The following is a 19,450-nucleotide window of genomic DNA, read 5'->3' as shown; positions in this document are numbered from 1 at the left end:
AAAGATTCAACCTTGTTTAAGATGTACACTTGTAAATACATTTGACTGAGCTCTTGGTAAACATTAAAACAACATGGAGAGAACATTAGAGCTGAGCAAAGCAACAACAAAAATATTTGTTTAGTCTAAGCTACACCTAAAGTACTAATAACATTCAATACAAGTGTTTTACTGTTAAAAACCATAGAATTGCCAATTATGTGATATGTGAATAAATTAAGTAATTCTTCAAATGAGCCGATCTGTGCATAAAATAACCTACTAACGGTAGCGTTTCACATTTCATTGTTGTCAAATAAATTACAACACACATACTCCGAGGAAGCAGCATATTTATTGTCGAGGTATAATATGTCTATGCAGAACTTTTTCTCTTTTTTGAGCTTCTGTCTAGTCATTGTTGCAACATGCTATTTATGTATAAAATCACTGTGGTGGAAAACGCTTAAAAATGCTTAAAAAAATGTATTTCCAATTTAAAAGAAAAAAAAAACTGCTCAGGGGCCTCATCCCTCCTTTCATACATATCACCCGTCCCTGGTTCCCTCAAACTCACTGTATGTTGTACTGATGGTGGGTTCAGTATGTATCTGCTGTGTGGTTGACCCAATGCACAGCAAGCGCCTTCCAATATTGTACTGTTGCAGTTGAGAGCAGGTAATCAGTGCAGTATGCTATCAGGTTGCAGAGGTTTAGGACAGCATGTTGTGGCCATGCTGGCTAGTGGAATCAGTGCTCTCTCTCTCTCTCTCTCTCTGGGGATCTAGCTATCTGCACTGGGACAGTGTTCCAGTTTTGCGATGATGATGATTATTCAAGCTATAGATTGTACTTATTCCTTTTTCCACATGAATGACTATTCCGCTGACTATTCCTGTTCTGTAATGATTCTTCTGGTTGACTGATGTCTGTTCGTGATGATTCTGATGAAGGTTATTCCTGTTGGGTAATGAGTTATCTTGTATTTATTCCAGTTGGGTTATTGTGGTGAATGTCATAATCCTGTTTCCGTGATTATTACTTGGTTAATCCCGTGATGTCTGTAGTGGTCTGACTCTCCCGGTCACTTGCGTTGCAGTGTGGAGAACTTGGGCTCGCTGTTCCAAAACGAACGCCAGGTGCTGGACTGTGAGGCGGCTCTACTCGTCCTTCTCCACTATGATCTCCCCAAGAAGAACCTTTCTCCTCTGACGGAGCATGTGGAAAAAGAGCTGTGGGAACACTAGGAGAGAGACAGAGATTTTACCCACCAATCTAAAGAATTATCCGGTCCAGATCAATATTTTAACAAAAAGCCTTCAAAGAGTGAAAGGCACTTAACCATCAAACACTGGGTCCTACTAATTATCCAAAACAACCCAAAACAACCCAAACCATCCCCAAAATACCCCAAAACAGCCACCACAAACTACCCCAAACAACCCAAATTAACCCAAAACAGCCACCACAAACTACCCCAAACAACCCAAATTAACAACAGCCACCACAAAAGTAACCCAAACAACCCAAATTAACAACAGCCACCACAAACGTAACCCAAACAACCCAAATTAACAACAGCCACCACAAACGTAACCCAAACAACCCAAATTAACAACAGCCACCACAAACGTAACCCAAACAACCCAAATTAACAACAGCCACCACAAAAGTAACCCAAACAACCCAAATTAACAACAGCCACCACAAACGTAACCCAAACAACCCAAATTAACAACAGCTATCACAAACTACCCCAAAACCTCCAATTTAACAACAGCCATCACAAACTACTGAACTCCTGAACAATTCTGCTTGTCAAAACAAGAGACAATCAACACCCATGAGTAACTAACATCCAGCTATAGGCTGAACATACAAACACGCTGTACGTAGCTGCTTACATGGGATGTAGGAGAGCATAACGATGATGAGGAAGTAGTAGTAGTCGAAGGAGACGTTATACTTGTTGGGGAGCCTCATGGACAACATTCCGGTTTTGCGAACGAACGGCAGAGCAGCGTAAATAGTCAGGAGTTCTCCGGCCACTCCGAGAGGGTACATGATGATAAACATATTGTATCTGACAGGGAGAGGATAGTCATCAATAACACAAACACACAGAGGCATGCACACTCGCACACATACACACGCACTTCAGCTTAAGGGCCGTGCAGCAAAGAACGACAAAAAAATTTAACTTCACACTACGTTCGAATGCATACCCTGCAAAATGAAGGGGAAAAATGTATGCCATCTTGAAAGAGTGTCTTGTAGCATTTGCCAATGAATTAGGCCACTAAATGGCTGATTTACCATAGTGACGGCTGACATGTTTTTAGTATCTACTCCTGTTCTGAGATATTAAGGCTATTCCATGCGAGAAATTGCCAAGAAACTGAAGATCTCGTACAACACTGTGTACTACTTCCTTCACAGAATAGTGCAAACTGGCTCTAACCAGAATAGAAAGAAGAGTGGGAGGCCCCGGTGCACATCTGTTCAAGAGGACAAGTACATTAGAGTGTCTAGTTTGAGAAACGGACGCCTCACAAATCCTCAACTGGCAGCTTCGTTAAATAGTACCCGCAAAACACCAGTCTCAACATCAACAGTGAAGAGGCGATTCCGGGATGCTGGCCTTCTAGGCCAGTTCACTCTAATGTACTTGTCCTCTTACTCAGTTGTGCACCAGGGCCTCTCACTCCTCTTTCTATTCTGGTTAGAGACAGTTTGCGCTGTTCTGTGAAGGGAGTAGTACACAGCGTTGTACGAGATCATCAGTTTCTAGGCAATTTCTCGCATGGAATAGCCTTAATTTCTCAGAACAAGAATAGACTAACGAGTTTCAGAAGAAAGTTCTCTGTTTCTGGCTATTTTGAGCGTGTAATCGAACCCACAAATGCTGATGCTCCAGATATTCAACTAGTTTGAAGAAGGTCAGTTTTATTGCTTCTTTAATCAGGACAACAGTTTTCAGCTGTGCTAACATAATTGCAAAAGGGTTTTCTAATGATCAATTAGCCTTTTAAAATGATAAACTTGGATTAGCTAACACAACGTGTCATTGGAACACAGGAGTGATGGTTGCTGATTATGGGCCTCTGTACACCTATGTAGATATTCCATTAAAAAAAATCAGTTTCCAGCTACAATAGTCATTTACAACATTAACAATGTCTACTTTGTATTTCTTAATGGACAAAAAATTGCCTTTCTTTCAAAAACAAGGACATTTCTTAGAGACCCCAAACTTTTGAACGGTAGTGTATAACAAATCAAATCAAGCTTTATTTATACAGCACATTTCAGACATGGAATGCAACGCAATGTGCTTTACAGGAAAAAACAAATGAAACAATGAAAATAAAAGCTGAAAATGTACTACACAACAAACATAAGTTAAAAAACAAAAGAATGAAACAAACTGAACAACTAAAAAGCACCCTAAGGAAAAGCAAAGCTAAAAATATGTATTTTAACATCTCTTTTAAACATGTCCACAGTTTCAGCCCCCCTCAGGTTCTCTGGCAGGCTATTCCAGAGGACGAGGGCATTATAACTAAAGGCTGCCTCTCCATGCCTCTTGGTCCTAGGCTTTGGGGTAGTTACAGTGCCTTGCGAAAGTATTCGGCCCCCTTGAACTTTTCGACCTTTTGCCACATTTCAGGCTTCAAACATAAAGATATAAAACTGTATTTTTTTGTGAAGAATCAACAACAAGTGGGACACAATTATGAAGTGGAACGAAATTTATTGGATATTTCAAACCTTTTTAACAAATAAAAAACTGAAAAATTGGCCGTGCAAAATTATTCAGCCCCTTTACTTTCAGTGCAGCAAACTCTCTCCAGAAGTTCAGTGAGGATCTCTGAATGATCCAATGTTGACCTAAATGACTAATGATGGTAAATAGAATCCACCTGTGTGTAATCAAGTCTCCGTATAAATGCACCTGCTCTGTGATAGTCTCAGAGGTCCGTTTAAAGCGCAGAGAGCATCATGAAGAACAAGGAACACACCAGGCAGGTCCGAGATACTGTTGTGGAGAAGTTTAAAGCCGGATTTGGATACAAAAAGATTTCCCAAGCTTTAAACATCCCAAGGAGCACTGTGCAAGCGATAATATTGAAATGGAAGGAGTATCAGACCACTGCAAATCTACGAAGACCCGGCCGTCCCTCTAAACTTTCAGCTCATACAAGGAGAAGACTGATCAGAGATGCAGCCAAGAGGCCCATGATCACTCTGGATGAACTGCAGAGATCTACAGCTGAGGTGGGAGACTCTGTCCATAGGACAACAATCAGTCGTATACTGCACAAATCTGGCCTTTATGGAAGAGTGGCAAGAAGAAAGCCATTTCTTAACGATATCCATAAAAAGTGTTGTTTAACGTTTGCCACTAGCCACCTGGGAGACACACCAAACATGTGGAAGAAGGTGCTCTGGTCAGATGAAACCAAAATCGAACTTTTTGGCAACAATGCAAAACGTTATGTTTGGCGTAAAAGCAACACAGCCCATCACCCTGAACACACCATCCCCACTGTCAAACATGGTGGTAGCAGCATCATGGTTTGGGCCTGCTTTTCTTCAGCAGGGGCAGGGAAGATGGTTAAAATTGATGGGAAGATGGATGGAGCCAAATACAGGACCATTCTGGAAGAAAACCTGATGGAGTCTGCAAAAGACCTGAGACTGGGACAGAGATTTGTCTTCCAACAAGACAATGATCCAAAACATAAAGCAAAATCTACAATGGAATGGTTCACAAATAAACATATCCAGGTGTTAGAATGGCCAAGTCAAAGTCCAGACCTGAATCCAATCGAGAATCTGTGGAAAGAACTGAAAACTGCTGTTCACAAACGCTCTCCATCCAACCTCACTGAGCTCGAGCTGTTTTGCAAGGAGGAATGGCCAAAAATGTCAGTCTCTCGATGTGCAAAACTGATAGAGACATACCCCAAGCGACTTACAGCTGTAATCGCAGCGAAAGGTGGTGCTACAAAGTATTAACTTAAGGGGGCTGAATAATTATGCACGCCCAATTTTTCAGTTTTTTATTTGTTAAAAAAGTTAGAAATATCCAATAAATTTCGTTCCACTTCATGATTGTTTCCCACTTGTTGTTGATTCTTCACCAAAAATTACAGTTTTATATCTTTATGTTTGAAGCCTGAAATGTGGCAAAAGTTTGAAAAGTTCAAGGGGGCCGAATACTTTCGCAAGGCACTGTAAAAAGCCATTAACCAGAGGACCTAAGGGACCTACTGGGTACATAACTTAAAAGCATCTGACATGTATTGGGGTGCACAATTGTGGATTGATTTAAAAACCAATAGAATAATCTTAAAATGTATTCAAAAACTCACAGGCAGCTAATGAAGAGACCTTAAAACCGGTGTAATGTGTGCTCTCTGTCTGGTCTTGGTCAGTACCTGTGCTGCAGCATTCTGGATGTTTTGCAGTTGACATATGGCTTTCTTGGGTAGACCAGATAGGAGAGCATGACAGAAGTCAAACCTTGTAACAAAAGCATGGATAAGTCTCTCTGTATCAGCCTGAGAGAGAAACAACCCTACCTTGCCAATGTTCCTCAGGTGATAAAAAGCTATTTTCGTCACATTCCTAATGTGTGATTCCAGTTGAGTTAAGAATCTAAAATAACACTTAGGTTATTTTACCTGGTGCTCTATCTTTATTGCCTGTGAATTAAAATGTGTGGCTAGATTCACTCTCTGTGCTTCAGCTCCAACAATAAGTACCTCGGTCTTGTCTTGATTTGGCCAGAGGAAGTTGTGAGCCATCCAAGTAATTAAATACTAATACAGTCTAATAATTTATCCAAGGAGCAAAAATTCCTCTGATGACATAGAGATGTAAAGTTGTGTATCGTCTGCATAGCAGCTACTGTGCTTTCTGATAACGCTGCCAAGGGGTAACACATATAAGTTGGTCAGTACCAGACCTACAATTGAAACTTGTGCAACGCCACATATAATATGTATTATGTATTCTCTGAGTTATGTTCACAAAGGGTGACAAAAAAACTCTTGACTGGTTAAATAGATCCTAAACCAATTTAGAACTGTACCGGAGAGGCCAATCCAACTCTCCAGTCTGTCCAAAAGGAAATCACGGTCAACAGTGTTGAATGCAGCACTGAAAGTACAAGGACAGTGAGCTGTTTGGCATCTGTGTTGGCTCTAAGATAATTTATCACGTTAACTAAGGCCGTCTCTGTGCTGTGGTGGGCATTAAAACCAGATTGGATTTTTTTTTTTAAATACAGTTGGCATTTAAAAAATTATTTAGATATTTGAACACCAACAAGTCTGAATGCACCCCAAAGGACCAGCTCAATTAACGATTTTCTAAGTGTTTTAACATTACTGGATTTCTGCACATCATTATTCAAAATGTACATTGGCTGTTTCCCGGACAAAGGTTATGCCTAGCCCTGGACTAAAAAGCACTTTCAATGGAGATTCTCCATTGAGCTTGGTTTTCAGTCCAGAACTAGGCTTAATCCGTGTCCAGGAAACCGTGCCACAGTGTTTAATATTGGTTAATAAACAACCCAGAAAGGAAGGATTAATATACCGGTAATTGCACTACTGTATTCCACTTCAAAAGGGAACAAAAATGTATGGGGGATTAAAACGAGTCGGTTATCAAAGGAGAGGGATCTATATATGTGGTGATGTTGGTGCGTAAGAATCCCTGATTTACTCAAGAACGTGGTGGCGGCTCGGCGGAGCATCTTGGCGGATGTGAGTGAAATGTTGGGCGAGCATTCCATTCCCAAAACAGATGGTCTTAAAAACAGGAGCAGCTGAACATGAGACCCTCTTCCCTCCCACTGGGGGACCTGGCTGCGCCCCTACCCTCCCTGCTTAAAGGAACCCTTGAGATCACTCAGAGGGGGACGAGGAATGGGGGTGGACGAGAGCGGAGGAGAACAGGGTTTACCCTGACCGATCAAGACCAGTGAAGCAAACCCGCAAACCCAACAGATTTGTCGTACATGTAAACAAACATACTGAATGTACAGTACTGTGGTAACAGGAACAAGATCTGACTTGCTGAAGTCATTGAAAAAACTGGAGTCTCATTGTCACTCACTGTCACCGAAACTCATAGCCACCGCACAGCCATGCAAAAAATGGGGTTGGTCGCTAATCTGATTTCTAGACATTCAGATTTTGAACAGAAAGCAGCAAGCTCTTAGCCATAGGATCCCAGGACTCTAGGTCGGTCAGATTGCTCCCCATGTATGTAGTAGGCATTCTTCACCAGTGCTCACATTTCATCTGAGGGCCTTCATATGAGAGCCAGACAGTTACACTTCACTAGTGTTCCTGATAGTCCCACGTTATGTCACCGGTCTGCTGACAGCGGTGGTAAATAGAGTGTTTGTGTATAATGATGAGTGTTCTGTATAATGATATACACATAAGAAATAGGTATTTTTACTACAGTACTGCTAGCTGTTGGACTGGGAGGTAACACCGACACCTAACCCCCTGTCACCATCAGCTAATGCCATGTGTTACAGTAGTTGTGTATGTCTGAGATTGTGAATTACAAACCTGGGTTCAAATACTATTTGAAATCGTTAAAATACTTGTAGCGTTTGCTTAAGCTTGCTTCGCGTGCCAGATAGGTGGGGTTTGCAGCTTTGGGACTATTCCATTGGAAGTCAGGGAAGCTTGATCAAGCACAGATAAAGTATTTGAAATTATTTAAAATAGTATTTGAACCCAGGTCTGGTGCAGTGTATGAAAGACTCAAAATCAGTGGTGCTATGGTCCACACAAGCTGTGAGTCTGCATCAAAGAGGTGTGAAGGAATGTTGAAAGTATGAGAGAAAAGATGACACCATCCTTACGTCATCCACATCTGGAAAGACAATAACAGTTTGACTCAGAGCTGAATATGAGGCGAAACCTTATTATCTCAGAGTATGAATGCTGATCTAGGATCATGTCCCCTGTCCATGTATTCTTATTCATTGTTGTTCTTATTCATCACTCCTACTCTGAGATGATTCATACATATGGCCCGAGAATAAATCCCAATCCCTGCAATGATGGTGTCACCACCTTTTCTCCAATCTCTGATCTGTATGCTTATCAATGCCTGATCACCTAGCATGTAATCCATTGGTTACCCACAACTGTCCTAGCCCATAAATCAAAGTGATAATGCCAGAGTACTAAGTGTTAGCAGTTAGGTCAACCAACATCCATATTGAACGGGCTAATCAATAAACACAACACACTCATGCTGAGCACATGCTGTCTGGCTATGAGCCAGGAGATACCTTATGCATGGCTGTAGGCTAATACTGGGAAGCATGCCAGGGGACGCCAATCAAACCAAACCGGCATGCACAGAACTGTAACAGCACCGCAAACCCTAGCTCTTGTCCAGGGCGTTTACGTGTAGCTTTCTGATGCTGAGAAGGCTCTGCATCAGCAAGCCGCATGTAAACTCACTGAACCAGAGCTACCCAAACCCGGCCCTCCCATCCCCATCTCCACCTGGCCCATTTGATGAAGTATGGCAGGTGGTTGAGCAGATTGAATGTATAGAATGAATATCTGGTAATCTCTGTCAACGTCCAAACGACCAGGAAGAGGATTACACTTTCTTCGTTCTGGATCTTCCAAAAAAGTCAACAAAGATAGGGACAAAACAAGGGCGGAGAAGATAGTTAACAGTTAATGGGGTCCAAGTTGTATAGTAGGATATTACTACAGTTGCGCTCCGGTGTGAAGTTTCCCATACGTACAGATCTAGGATCAGCTTCCCGTCCCCCAATCCTAAACTTAACCATTGGTGGGGAAAATGCTAAACTGATCCAAGATCAGTGTTTAGGGGCAACTTAACCTCACCCACTCCAAGGCATCTTAATGTAGTAACCTGGGTTACAAAACACCTCTTTGGTGATAAATGTGATAGTCACCTGTTTGATACTGTTGGTGATGAACCACACCATGAAGATTCGTGAACACACTTGAACCCCGGTCACAATTACAGAGGTCCTCACGATTCCTAGAGGGTCAGACCCGAGGAAATAAACATTGCTGTCAGAGCTAGGAGATATTCACATTATATGTTTGTTTGTTTGTTTTTTGTACTTTTACCCATTTTTCTCCCCAATTTCGTGATATCCAATTGGTGGTTACAGTCTTGTCCCATCGCTGTAACTCCCCTATGGACTCGGGAGAGGCGAAGGTCGAGAGCCATGTGTCCTCCGAAACACGACCCTGCCAAGCCGCACTGCTTCTTGACACACTGCTCGCTTGACACGGAAGCCAGCTGCACCAATGTGTCAGAGGAAACACCGTCCATCTGGCGACTGAGGTCAGCTTGCAGGCGCCCAGTCCGCCACAAGGAGTTGCTAGAGCATGATGGGACAAGAAAATCCCAGCCGGCCAAACCCTCCCCTAACCCAGACGACGCTGGGCCAATTGTGCGCCGCCTCATGGGTCTCCCAGTCACGGCCGGCTGTGACACAGCCTGGGATCGAACCCGAGTCTGTAGTGACGCCTTAGACCGCTGCGCCACTTGGGAGGCACTCACATTACATGGTTGTTATTCAAGACAATACGTACCGATTGCACAGTGCCCCACCTGAAAGAAGATAACAAATCAGAATCAATGAATCGCCTCTCCTCACTTCTCTGCATCAAAGCTCTCAGCATCAAAGTATTTAAAGCACACAGAGGGATCTTACCAGTAATTTCAACATTTGCCTATTTTCCCAACTGTCTTCGTTGAATACTTTATTTGAATACGGCTGTATAGAGAACTATGCCAATATTCCAGAAACTCACCTCAACTAACGCAACTGTCTGGAAAAACTTGAGTGTCCTTGCTATACTTTTGTACAGACCCTTGTGTGTGCCTTTCTGGATGTAAAAGCGCATCATTGCCATAGCCAAAACCAGCCACCTGGAAAAGAAGATAAAATATTTATAACAGCTGAATAACTGTATTTTACATTAGAGTGTGCACGAAAATGACATAGATTACTGAATAGATACCACTTTAGAGTTACAGTATAAAAGTACACAGTTCAATCACTGTTTCCATAGTTCTGCTTTTAGCTTCTTCAGTCTCGTCTTTTTGACTTCGCCTACTTCCTTTACAGAAAAACGTGAAATCATGTGAAATCATTTGTTTTTGGAACACTTCACATGTGATTATATTTAACATGAAGTGTCACGTGGACTTTCACATGTGATCACATAACCTTTCGCGTGGATCACATTTTTCACATGTGAATATTTTTCACGAGATTTCACAGGTGATGTCCTGCAAACAAAAATGATTAGTTAGGATACACATACAACCAGGGCTTTTAACATACAGTGTTTTCAATTGACATATTTGACACACTTTGAACTACATGATTAAATTGTGTGTGTTTATTCATTCAGTAATTATTATTTAACATTTGAACTAACAACCTCTTGGTTCACGGAATAACGATCTTCCTGCTACGCCACCATATCTGTGTCAATGACTGATTTCACCTGTATTCCTACACTTTGGATTTAAGTAAAGTAAATCTCAGCTTTGTTAAAAATACACTCAAGAAAAACTATTATATTTATCATAATGAGGTGTAACATTAAAACGGAATAATATGTCCCACCAACATTAGACAACTATACAGAAAACCCTGAAATTGCTGAAATAAGATAATTAAATCAATGATGAGAGAATAGTCAGATTAACTGATAAGTAAAATAGTAGTGCAGATGGCACTCTTTTGCTGGGTGCAGAGATGTATTATAGGTAATGAACGTGTAGAGGAATGCTACAGACTGCGGCGCAACAGAAAGATCAGCATACCCCAAATTCTGAGGTTATGAGTTCAAATCCCAAGTGGTCATGTCAAATGTGATCATACCGTCATTGATTAAAGATTTTTTACACTGTTTTAGCTGAACAGCTTACCATTTACATTAAAACCCCTATATAATTTCATTCCCCTACAAAAAACGTGACATTTTTATTAAATATGTTGACATGTATTAAATGTAGAGTTCACATGTTAGCACCACCTTTTCACAGAGAACTAAGTGAAGAATAACCTGTTTTCACCTCACATGTGAATTACAGATTCACATTATAGGGCTGGGCGATATGGACAAAATATCCTATCATAGTACTTTAATTAGGCAGTATGACGGTATTTGACGGTATTTTATGATTTTAAATAATAAAAGTAAAACATTTGCTTTATGAGTAATGGGTGACCCTTGGGCGGCAACATATTCCTTAAGTGATTTCAATGGGTCTTTCTCCATTCCAATTGTTTTATACTGTTCAATTCAACTTGGAACTCTAACTCTAAACATATGGAATTGCGTTAATATGTGAAGAACGGTTGACATTTATTTCACGAGATCATGTTTTCACATGCTCAAATTTGTAGTTTCACGTTATCACATTTACGTCACATAAGATCACATGATCACATACTGCCACATGAAATTAATGTTTTTTTTTCTGTAAGGCTTTTATAGTCCTATTGTAAGCAAAAGCAGAATGGACACCAACTAAACTTGTTTGCCTCCTCATCACCCACGATAAGTCCCAAATGGCTCCCTATTGACCAGGGCTCTAGTCAAAAGTAGTGTACTATGTAGGGAAAAGGGTGCTATTTGGGACACACAGACAGCGTCAGTTGGTGAAACAGGGAGAACCAAGTCCTTTCTACAGAGAAGATAATTGTCTCTAGCCTGGTACTGCACACACTAATCTGGCTATACATCAGTCTCTACAGCACAGCTATACGCCAGACAGAACGTAAACACAGAATTCTGGGAAAAGCTGTTCATCTTGTTGTCTCTCTGAACTAGCAGCAACCCTGCTACTGCCAAAACTACATTCAGGAGGAACTGAAGATTCATTTTTCAAAATTAAATCCCTGAACCATCACGTGCAGATACTATTTGTAGAGCACTATACTAATACAATACAATCTTTGTTGGTCCATTACACACAGGATACAACAAAAATATGTAAGTTTTTGCAATCACAGTAATATGCCTAATTGGGCCTTGTGACCTTTATATGTTTGAATTAAAATCAATACTACATGTTTTACTATTTAATTGCAGATCCATTTTGAGGACCATTTAAAGCTACTTCTCTGTGGCTTTAGTCATGAGTAAAGATCAGGTTAAACAACAGAGAGGTGTGAGAGTTCTTGTACAGAACTTACACAGAATATCGCGGGCCGTATGGATCAAGAGTCTCAGAGTAGGAGTGCTGATCTAGGATCAGGTCCTCCCTGTCCTTGTAATCTTATTCAATGTGATCTAAAAGGCAAAACTGAACCTAAATTGGCAATCCTTTACACTGAGACGCTTGATAAATACCGCCCCTGGTTTTCACCATTTGCTTTTTAAACTATGTATGACTTGGGGGAAATGGTCTGTGTTGTCTTTACATTCACACGTCGACTAGGTCAGCAGTGTTACGGATCTCTGTAAAGGTTTGTCTGTGATGGAGTCTTTGTGGGTGTTGGCATACAGCTGTTCTCTTTTCCTCTAAAATGTGTAACTTTACAAAAATGTTTGTCATAGGATCACAAAAACTTACAGTATTAGTAATGAGGCAGGCCAAAGTTGCATAGTTTCCTCAACCATATTCCATATTCCACTAAATTGAGATAACTATTATTTTACAGTGCCATTTTAAAATCCCCATTAGATCACACTTGGTCCCTTGATTCAGTATTCATGGCTAAATGGGCTCATAGCAGGAATAGTCCCTGGACATTACACCGACATCATCTAAGTGCCCATGAGATACAGTACCAGTCAAAAGTTTGGACACACCTACTCATTCTAGGGGTTTTCTTTCTTTTTTCTATTTTCTACATTTTAGAATAATAGTGAAGACATCAAAACTGTGAAATCACACACCCTGGAATCATGTACAGTGGGGGAAAAAAGTATTTGATCCCCTGCTGATTTTGTACGTTTGCCCACTTACAAAGAAATTATCAGTCTATAATTTTAATGGTAGGTTTATTTGAACAGTGAGAGACAGAATAACAACAAAAAATCCAGAAAAACACATGTCAAAAATGTTATAAAATGATTTGCATTTTGATGAGGGAAATAAGTATTTGAACCCTCTGCAAAACATGACTTAGTACTTGGTGGCAAAACCCTTGTTGGCAATCACAGAGGTCAGACGTTTCTTGTAGTTGGCCACCAGGTTTGCACACATCTCAGGAGGGATTTTGTCCCACTCCTCTTTGCAGATCTTCTCCAAGTCATTAAGGTTTCGAGGCTGATGTTTGGCAACTCGAACCTTGAGCTCCCTCCACAGATTTTCTATGGGATTAAGGTCTGGAGACTGGCTAGGCCACTCCAGGACCTTAATGTGCTTCTTCTTGAGCCACTCCTTTGTTGCCTTGGCCGTGTGTTTTGGGTCATTGTCATGCTGGAATACCCATCCACGACCCATTTTCAATGCCCTGGCTGAGGGAAGGAGGTTCTCACCCAAGATTTGCCAGTACATGGCCCCGTCAAATGATGCAGTGAAGTTGTCCTGTCCCCTTAGCAGAAAAACACCCCCAAAGCATAATGTTTCCACCTCCATGTTTGATAGTGGAGATGGTGTTCTTGGGGTCATAGGCAGCATTCCTCCTCCTCGAAACACGGCGAGTTGAGTTGATGCCAAAGAGCTCTATTTTGGTCTCATCTGACCACAACACTTTCACCACTTGTCCTCTGAATCATTCAGATGTTCATTGGCAAACTTCAGACGGGCATGTATATGTATTCTTGAGCAGGGGGACCTTGCGGGCGCTGCAGAATTTCAGTCCTTCATGGCGTAGTGTGTTCCCAGCTGCCTTGAGATCATTGACAAGATCCTCCCGTGTAGTTCTGGGCTGATTCCTCACTGTTCTCATGATCATTGCAACCCCACGAGATGAGATCTTGCATGGAGCCCCAGGCCGAGGGATATTGACAGTTATTTTGTGTTTCTTCCATTTGCGAATAATCGCACCAACTGTTGTCACCTTCTCACCAAGCTGCTTGGCGATGGTCTTGTAGCCCATTCCAGCCTTGCGTAGGTCTACAGTCTTGTCCCTGACATCCTTGGAGAGCTCTTTGGTCTTGGCCATGGTGGAGAGTTTGGAATCTGATTGTTTGATTGCTTCTGTGGACAGGTTTATTTTTTACAGGTAACAAGCTGTGGTTAGGAGCACTCCCTTTAAGAGTGTGCTCCTAATCTCAGCTCGTTACCTGTATAAAAGACACCTGGGAGCCAGAAATCTTTCTGATTGAGAGGGGGTCAAATACTTATTTCCCTCATTAAAATGTAAATCAATTTATAACATCTTTGACATGCGTTTTTCTCAATATTTTTGTTGTTATTCTGTCTCTCACTGTTCAAATTAACCTACCATTAAAATTATAGACTGCTCCTTTCTTTATCAGTGGGCAAACGTACAAAATCAGCAGGGGATCAAATACTTTTCCCCCCCACTGTAGGAACCCAAAAAGTGTTAAACAAATCAAAATATATTTTATATTTGAGATTCTTCAAAGTAGCCACCCTTTGTCTTGATGACAGCTTTGAACACTCTTGGCATTCTCTCAACCATCTTAATGAGGTAGTCACCTGGAATGCATTTAAATGAACAGGTGTGCCTTGTTAAAAGTTCATTTCTGGAATTTATTTTCTTCTTAATGTGTTTGAGCCAATCAGTTTTGTTGTGACAAGGTAGGGATGGTATACAGAAGATTGCCCTATTTGGTAAAAGACCAAGTCCATATTATGGCAAGAACAGCTCAAATAAGCAAAAAGAAACAACAGTGCATCATTACTTTAAGACATGAAGGTCAGTCAATAAGGAACATTTCCAGAACTTTTAAAGTTTCTTCAATTGCAGTCGCAAAAACCATCAAGCGCTATGATGAAACTGGCATGAGGAGCGCCACAGGAAAGGAAGACCCAGAGATACCTCTGCTGCAGAGGAAAAGTTTTTAAGTGTTAACTGCACCTCAGATTGCAGCCCAAATAAATGCTTCACAGAGTTCAAGTAACAGACACATCTCAACATCAACTGTTCAGAGGAGACCATGTGAATCAGGCCTTCATGGTCAAATTGCTGCAGAGAAATCACTACTAAAGGACACCAATAAGAAGAAGAGACTTGCTTGGGCCAAGAAACACGCGCAATGGACATTAGACAGGTGGAAATCTGTCCTTTGGTCTGATGAGTCCAAATTTTAGATTTTTGGTTTTGACTGCCATGTCTTTGTGAGCCGCAAAGTAGGTGAACGGATGATCTCCGCATGTATGGTTCCCACCGTGAAGCATAGAGGAGAAGGTGTGATGGTGCTTTGCTGGTGACACTATCGTGATTTATTTAAAATTCAAGGCACACTTAACCAGCATGGCTACCACAGCATTCTGCAGCAATACGCCATCCCATCTGGTTTGCGCTTAGTGGGACTATCATTTGTTTTTCAACAGGACAATGACCCAAAACACACCTCCAGGCTGTGTACGGGCTATTTGACCAAGGAGAGTGATGGAGTGCTGCATCAGATGACCTGGCCTCCACCACAATCACCCGACCTCAACCCAATTGAGATGGTTTGGTGCTCAGCATTTGTGGGAACTCCTTCAACACTTGGAAAGGCATTCCTCATGAAGCTGGTTGAGAGAATGCCAAGAGTGTGCAAAGCTGTCATCAAGGCAAAGAGTGGCTACTTTGAAGAATATAAAATATATTTTGATTTGTTTAACACTTTTTGGGTTACTATATGATTCCATTTGTGTTATTTCATAGTTTGGATGTCTTCACTATTATTCTACAATGTAGATAAATAAACAATAAAGAAAAACCCTTGAATGAGTAGGTGAGTCCAAACTTTTGACTGGTACTGTATGTTACTTGTAAATCTCAGTTTATGTGACATTTTATAGTGTACCTTGAAGTTAACTCAAACCTTGTCAGGGATTAGTGAGAGATACACTACTGCTACAGTCTGTTATAAAGGAATGGTACTGTTAAACCAGGTTGACCTGGAACTGTTGTAGCTACCGTTGTAGCCTAGTGGCTACCATTATAGCCTAGTGGTAGCCTAGTGGCTACCGTTGTAGCCTAGTGGCTACTGTTCACTGTTTGACCTCAGGTGGTTGGTCGGACAGGTGCACAAGCTGTGGACAAATATTTACCTATATTGCAAAGGTTTGCCTAACTCTTATTTGATTACATGAAAAACTCAACATTATCTGCTTCAAACCACAAGCCGTTTAAAAAAGAAACAGCTGTTTACCAGGACAGAGGTGCATTCCTTGGGTCTATATTCCTATTTTATTGTAAATATATTATCTCTCAGTCTCAGCACTATAATTAATTAGGGTTTGTTTGATGCTAATTACATTAACTGGGTTTAGGACTTGCAAAACTGTTCCGTTACTAACAGTTACTGTCATATAAGGATGATCGAATAATATGGGTGTAGGTTTGTGCTATCATATGGAGAGAAGGGACAACAAAAATAATAGTTTTAATGCAATAGTCAATATTTTAACAGCTCTTTGAACGTTTGAATCAAAAGTCTGGTATCTGTTTACTCTGTATGAGGGAGATCAGGTACAGGGGCTTATAACCAACCACCTCTTGGTCATTGTGAACAAAAGTCTAGACAAACTGAACCTTGTTTTCACACCTTCATATAATTCCAAAATAGCCATTATGTGTAGAACAGACAATAAACTACATTGAGTGGAAGTGGAGATCACTGAGTGGAAGTGGATCCAATATATCCAATATAATGCGCATTTTATGCATATCTCCAAAAAGGCACATTCCTCGTTAAAGTGGCTCAGATCAATGCAAATTAATGTAAGACACCATCAACAGATTAATAAATTATTGAAAACTTGGCAACCAATAAAGTAAGTTCGTTTAGTGAGTTCACTAAAATAACTAAGAACACTTGAGTAAAATAATTGCATAGTCGCGCCCGAGCGGTTTGAAACGCATACAATTGCAGTTATAAAAATATGCCAATTGCGCATTTCATTCTCCGAGATCGGAGCTCCAGTGTCAGCGCTCCGGCTATACTTATCACTGCAACTGTGAAGGTAAGGCTGGGTATGACGCTGACATCGTGTAATCGACCGTATTTGGACAGGCTGAACTCCCGCCTGGTGCCGCACTTCCACCGCCGTTATTTAAAAAAAAAAAAAAAAAAGATAGACAATTCTCAAATAATCAATATGACTTCTTGGACCCCTTTCATTTCAAGTCCCTTACTTTTATTTTGCTGACTGCAACTGAATGGGACACTTGCAGTGTCAGAGACACCACGGACCTATAAACAGCAACACACGCTTGCTCAAAGCAACACATGCTTGCTCACAGCGCTCTGGTGCATAGCGAAGTTTTCAGGGAGTGGCTACTTTATAATCAGCTATAGGGTAGAATAATCCACATACCCGGCCGTCATGGCGATGTTGTAAAATGTAAGCCATGCGACAGCGATTGCACTTTTCGTTCTCTTCTTGTTGTTGTTATCCTTCTCCTCAACCGAGCCGTCCTCCTCCATGGACGCCATGGTACCGGGGACAGAGTGGGGAAAGTCAGAAACGGTGCACGAGCGCAGCTGACAGCTGGGACTGGGAGCAGCAGGGTCATCCGTCAATGTACCCACCGCACCCCTCTCGCGGGACTATTGCTGCAACAAGTGCGTGGTGGCATGTCCCTAAGAAAAGTCCCGCTGTCAATGAGTCATTCAATCAAGCATTTGCCCCGGTAGTGGCACTGCCTTCATTAGATCAATTTAATGTAGCTGTAACTGTTCATGAATTCTTGACTATAATCATTTTTCTTGGATATTAGGGTAATAATAGTTATAAAAGTAGTTTTGTACAGTGATGAACAACGGTGGCCTACATTGATAACCATACATATGATGCCATCCTAATCCTCTATGCCTTTAATATTAGGGTGGTGTAAACTATAAATACTCCCCATTTAAATAGCTCCAGCTTATTTTAAGTGTGCATAAATACGAAATAGTAAGCCAACTTGGGCATTCAACATCTTTAAGGCCTCAATGTCACTAACCACTGCTTGATTTGGGCAGGAAAAATCAGTACTGGCGCCTAAAATGTTCTACTGGTTAAGCTCCTGTTCCTCTTATAGAATATTAGCTCAAAAGTATTGTGGAGCTCCTGCACCTAAATATAAACAGTACCGGCACCCAACATGAGTACCGACACCTATTTCAGTCCAAGTCACTAACCCAAATGGTCTCCACTTGATGTTTAATTGTATTTCAGAGCTCTTTCCAATTCCTTTGATCTGTTTCAGATTTACAGTAGGGTACTGCCCTCTGCCTGCAGGGGCTGGAAGGAGTTGCATTCAAAACCGCAAAGCTTTGACTATCCTGTTTTGAAAGGTGTTTGGACTGGGTTAAAGGGCTGGTGTTGTCCCAAGTTAAAGGGACAGTGGTGACCGGGGTTAAAGGGGCAGGGTTAGACTTGGTTAAAAGAACAATCTAGTTCTGGGTTAGTGGGACAGTGTTGGACTTTCTTAAAGGGGCAATGTTGTAAGGTTAGTTAGGGGGTTGGTAGTTAGCGGGGTGGTGGTGGGCTAGACTAGGTGGGCATTGTTGGCCTGGGTTGGGGTGGCAGTGTTGTGTTGGGCTGGGTAAGGGGGCAGTGTGTGGCTGGGTAAGGGGGCAGTGTTGTGCTAGGCTGGGTTAGGGGGCAGTGTTGAGCTGGGCTGGGTAAGGGGGCAGTGTTGTGCTGGGCTGGGTAAGGAGGTAGTGTTGGGCTGGGTAAGGGGGCAGTGTTGTGCTGGGCTGGGTTAGGGGGTAGTGTTGGGCTGGGTATGGGGGCAGTGTTGTGCTGGGCTGGTAAGGGGGGCAGTGTTGGGCTGGGTAAGGGTGCAGTGTTGAGCTGGGCTGGGTAAGGGGGCAGTGTTGTGCTGGGCTGGGTAAGGAGGTAGTGTTGGGCTGGGTAAGGGGGCAGTGTTGTGCTGGGCTGGTAAGGGGGCAGTGTTGGGCTGAGTAAGGGGGCAGTGTTGAGCTGGGTAAGGGGGCAGTGTTGTGTTGAGCTTGGTAAGGTGGCAGTGTTGGGCTGGGTAAGGGGGCAGTGTTGGGCTGGGTAAGGGGGCTTTGCTGGGCTGGGTATGGGGGCTGTGTTGGGCTGGGCTGGGTAAGGGGGCTTTGTTGGGCTGGGCTGGGTAAGGGGGCTGTGTTGTGCTGGGCTGGGTTAGGGGGTAGTGTTGAGCTGGGTAAGGGGGCAGTGTTGGGCTGGGTAAGGGGGCAGTGTTGGGCTGGGTAAGGGGGCAGTGTTGGGCTGGGTAAGGAAGCAGTGTTGTGCTGGGCTGGGTTAGGGGGTAGTGTTGGGCTGGGTAAGGGGGTAGTGTTGGGCTGGGTAAGGGGGCAGTGTT

The 19,450-nt window shown here is 42.1% G+C and overlaps 1 protein-coding gene across 2 annotated transcripts; it reads right to left on the bottom strand.

Moving 5' to 3' along the window:
- Nucleotides 1-315: 315 nt before the first annotated feature.
- Nucleotides 316-17,741, bottom strand: LOC106578705 (very-long-chain (3R)-3-hydroxyacyl-CoA dehydratase 1). 2 transcript variants are annotated; one of them, XM_014157823.2, is made up of 7 exons: nucleotides 17,488-17,741; nucleotides 9,831-9,948; nucleotides 9,609-9,627; nucleotides 8,957-9,045; nucleotides 8,532-8,653; nucleotides 1,884-2,062; nucleotides 316-1,222 (listed from the first exon to the last, which is right to left on the bottom strand). In XM_014157823.2, the coding sequence occupies exons 1-7, from the start codon at nucleotides 17,604-17,606 to the stop codon at nucleotides 1,140-1,142; spliced, it is 729 nt and encodes a 242-aa protein (XP_014013298.1). In that variant the 5' UTR covers nucleotides 17,607-17,741; the 3' UTR covers nucleotides 316-1,139. The 2 variants fall into 2 exon arrangements, with proteins under 2 accessions (XP_014013298.1, XP_045558140.1); XM_045702184.1 differs by having other exon boundaries at nucleotides 8,532-8,647.
- Between the last annotated feature and the right edge of the window lie 1,709 nt (nucleotides 17,742-19,450).

The sequence above is a fragment of the Salmo salar genome, chromosome ssa19, assembly GCF_905237065.1.
Source record: "Salmo salar chromosome ssa19, Ssal_v3.1, whole genome shotgun sequence".
Lineage (NCBI taxonomy): Eukaryota > Metazoa > Chordata > Actinopteri > Salmoniformes > Salmonidae > Salmo > Salmo salar.
The sequence above is the reverse complement of the archived record's forward strand: the minus strand, read 5'-3'. Positions and strand labels throughout refer to the sequence as shown.